This window comes from Cyprinodon variegatus, unplaced genomic scaffold (assembly GCF_000732505.1).
Source record: "Cyprinodon variegatus isolate N-32 unplaced genomic scaffold, C_variegatus-1.0 Scaffold72, whole genome shotgun sequence".
NCBI lineage: Eukaryota > Metazoa > Chordata > Actinopteri > Cyprinodontiformes > Cyprinodontidae > Cyprinodon > Cyprinodon variegatus.
Genome location: NW_015150525.1, coordinates 66,159 through 70,365, shown reverse-complemented (window position 1 = coordinate 70,365; position 4,207 = coordinate 66,159). Strand labels below are relative to the sequence as shown.

The following is a 4,207-nucleotide window of genomic DNA, read 5'->3' as shown; positions in this document are numbered from 1 at the left end:
TCATCCTCGATCACAACTGTGGATGACAGGGGAGGGAAAGTTAATGAGAAGGAGGATGGGGAGTGGGAGCGTTGGGGAGAGGGGTGGGGGTCATCTTGGTGTGGCGTCTTAAAAATTCACCATCAACTTAAAGTAGTGCATGAAAAAAAAAAAAAGCCCAGCTCTACAGGAGCCAAAAGTGATGCGTGCATGCATGCGAGAGTAACCCAGAGTACACAGCAGCGCTCAAATTATAGCGCTTCTGATGCACTTCTGCACATGTGCATGTGTGTGCGTGTCTCCGCTGCAGACCCACAGGTGTAGGTTCTCCATGGCTCCCATGGTTGTGCATGAAACCGAGTGCATTTATGTGCAACTTCATTTACTTTTATGCACTGATTTAAGAATAAAGCATCGTGCACACTAAAAACGTCAAGTAGACCCGATTTATATATATAAAAAGGTAATCATATCAAGCGTAAAGCACAACTCTGTAGAGCAACATCCGAATGGCAACGCAGTGCGCATCCAACTCTTGTTGCAATGCGAATTATTTAACATTCAACGCAGCACACATGCATGCAAACAACAGATTTCTGGAAGCGGCTGAGTCGGTCTCCTAAATTGAATCTGTAGTTATGGTGCAGGTCAGCCTAAAGTGCGCATTCACCACAAGCAGGGGGGATAGAGGGAGAACATAAACGACTGAATTATATAATTACCCCGTTTGCTCCTGCCAATTTGTCCGAGTTTCGGCGGACGCTTGTTCTGTGAGCCGTTGAAGAAGTTGTTGGTGTCTTGAAGGCGACAGGTGAAGGAAAGGTGTTCCTCGTCGCCCTCATTTCCATAATGAGTCATTTTCTCCTCGTTGAAAGGCAGCACTTCCGACATCTCCAAAAATGCGTCTTAATCACCAAGGCGCGCCAGAGGAAAACGGATAATATCTATGGTTATATTTATGGCAGCCAAGCTTAAGCTCAAGCTGAAGTCCGGTGGTTCAGTAGCAAACACAGGGGAAACCAAAAAAACAACAGCACAATGGAAGAAAACACCGCGATCCGCTGGCACGACCGAGCCCTTTCTGTTTACCCGGAGGACACGTGTCTATCCGCTGGTGCGCACCAACAAAAAAAAAAGGGAAAATAAAGCAGGGAATAAAAAATATCTTCACGTTTCCCAATCGTGAAGCTTAGGCGACATTATTTAAAAATTCCAGACGCCTTTTTTTATTCCTTTATTTAGTCTTACTCCCTTCCTCTTTGTGCGTATGGATGTTGCAGTGGAAATGGAGGCGCGCGTATAGATACAAAAAAAATGAGCCGTGAAGAAGAAGAAGCGGCCGCTGAACCCGCAGCTTGGAAAATCTGAGGGAGAAATGCAAATCCAGGAGCGATGCAAAACACCGATCCCGGGGAGACCTGACGAGGGAGCTGTGAACGGGGAGGTGGGGGGGATTGTGGTGCAGCCCAGAAGAGTCCAGCTGGAGAAAACCAACAATTTACTAAAATAAATCAAACAAAAGACGATTTTAAACGCCAGCATTAACCCTGAACCAAACCAATTGGATATATTTATTTTAAATATTTGCGCTACCATTCGACGGATTTAAGACAGCAAATTGATCAGATCTTTCTCAGGATTGTTTTTTTTTTTTTCTTTTTTTTTTCTCTTGTCTTTTCTTGTTTTACGTTGATTGACTTTCAAGGATGACATTTGTTCATCAGGGGGCGAACATCACCAGAGGATGGCAGCATTTTCATAAGCTGCCAGTGTGACATTTGGCCCCTAGGTGCACTCTGAGTTTTCCCTTTTGCACATTGCATTCATTTCCTTCCGGATATATCTCCCCTCATTGTTTTTAATAAACATGTCAATAGATGTAAGTAATCCATATAATATTTTAATAAACAGATTTGATTTACCAAGTATTCAGATCCCTTGATTTTTTTAATATTTCATTTCTTTTATAAAAAACAAAATTAGTGTCTCTCATTTAAAATTGATCTCAGTTAGAATAGCATAGTAACGGTGCAAAAATATATATTTTTGACATTACTTAAAGCATATATTATTGTCTAAGAGGCAGGAACTAAAGCACTCAGCATGATTAGCATTTGAAAAAATCTTTGGACAGAATGCTATTTTACTAAAGCCTTAACATTTTAATCTTAACCCTTAATCGTACTTAAAAGTGTAACATATATAGGCATTTATATCTGTCTTTTATGGTTACATAAGCACCTTTCCTGTCACTCAGAGATGAACTTGCTGTCAGGCCTTGTGTCAGTTGTGTTTTCCTCTGTGTTTTATATTTTCTACGTTGATGTTTTAAATAGAATCTTCTTATATGTTTGGTAGGTTTTAATAAACAACCATAAACTGAATTCACTGCCAGTATTGAATGAAAGTATTCCCACTGCATGATGCTGCCACCACACACTCACCAGCCGCTTTATTGGGTAGACCCTGCTAGTACCGGGTTGGACCCTCTCTTGCCTTCAGAACTACTTCAATCCTTAATAAAACAGAATCAATAAAGTGCTGGAAACTTTCCTCAGTGAGTTTGATTTTTCTTTTTTGTTTTTAACTGCAGCAGCTCGTCCATGTATGCCTGAATGCATTGAGCTGCTGTCATGTGATTGGCCGATTAGAAAAGAGCATTAATGAACAGTTGGGCAGGCGTGCCTAATAAAGTGGCGAGTGTACAGAACTTCTGTGTGAGACAAACACTTCAAGTTTTGGTTCCACCTGACCAGAGCCCCTTTGCTGTGACCTCTTCATGGCTTATTCTATGTGATACCCAGTATCACATTTATCACATTTACTTCATCAGTACCTTTTACACTTATCACTTTGCCTAAACTTTCTAGAGTGCACCACATATGTTGTCCTGTTATATTATTCTCCCATCAGAGCTTGATGATGATCTCTGCAGCTCTTCCAGAGTTATTTCCTTCTCTTATTACTACCTTCCTTTTCCAGGCATTTTAGAGAGACTGAGCAGTGCTCAGTAGAATTTACTTTACATTTTTAAATGTAAATCTGATATTCTTTTTTATTTCATTTTTTTTATATGATATATGATATAAACTGTGTTATAAAATTATGAACTGAATGAAAATTAAAAGTTTATGCATCTTATATATTTACATTGAAACTAATCAAATCAAATATAAAGCAATAAAGATATAAATTTTTGAATCCATGATATTTTTATCATTTTTTTCCCATTTGTATATATTTTTTAGTAATAGTGATAAAAATATGATTCATAATTTTTATTTATCATTAATGCTTTTACTGTTAATGTTCTGGTTGTTTTTGTTTGATTGCTGCTTTATTGAACTTATAACGATGATGGTTATTGAGAGGAAGGGTATTTATTTTATATTATTGATTATGTAAATGTAATATTAATAACATAGTTTTACTTGTGTTAGGACTACCTAAGAAGAATATAGAGAAGCCAATTAACCTAACAGTCATGTTTTTGGACTGTGGGAGGAAGCCAGAGTACCTGGAAAGAACCCACGCATGCACAGGGAGAACATGCAAACTCCATGCAGAAAGACCCCAGGCCAGGAATCAAACCCGGAACCTTCTTGCTGCAAAGGAGCAGTGCTACCCACTGCCACTGAGCAGTCCATATACATATGTATAAATATATATCTGCAACATCAGAAAAAAGGAACATGAGAAACTCGAGAAATACCAGGGGCTCAGACAAGAGCTGGAGAAAAACTGGAAGGTCAATGCATCAGTGGTACCCATTGTCATTGGGGAACGCGGGGCAGTGACTCCAAAATTAAGGAGTGGTAACAGCAGATCCCTTGAAATACATCAGACATGTCAGTCCAGAAAAGGGCAGTTCTAGGATCAGATACTGTGCAGAACCCTCAAGCTCCCTGGTCTCTGGTAGAGGACCTGAGCTTGGAGGAACAAAGTGAGACGCCCGTGGTGGGTGAGGAAGAGTTTTTTATATATATATATATATATAGAGAGAGTAAGAGTTAAAAGAAAAGTACCGAAGACACTACTTCTAAAAACAGGAAATCAATCAAATATATATTTTTTTCTGTTATTTCTGTATTTCTATGTATTACGCTCTAATTAAACCTTGCTTACAAAAACTCTTTGAAATTCATGGCCATGAAAAATCTATCTATCTATCTATCTATCTATCTATCTATCTATCTATCTATCTATCTATCTATCTATCTATCTATCT

At 38.9% G+C, this 4,207-nt stretch overlaps 1 protein-coding gene across 1 annotated transcript in view; it reads right to left on the bottom strand.

Moving 5' to 3' along the window:
- LOC107083308 (calcium/calmodulin-dependent protein kinase II inhibitor 2-like) overlaps positions 1-1,417 on the bottom strand; it is a 3,430-nt gene extending 2,013 nt beyond the window's left edge. Inside the window, exon 1 of the mRNA XM_015372432.1 lies at positions 702-1,417. Coding sequence (XP_015227918.1) covers positions 702-870 — 169 coding nt within the window. The 5' untranslated portion in view covers positions 871-1,417. The remainder of the gene's footprint in view (positions 1-701) is intronic.
- Between the last annotated feature and the right edge of the window lie 2,790 nt (positions 1,418-4,207).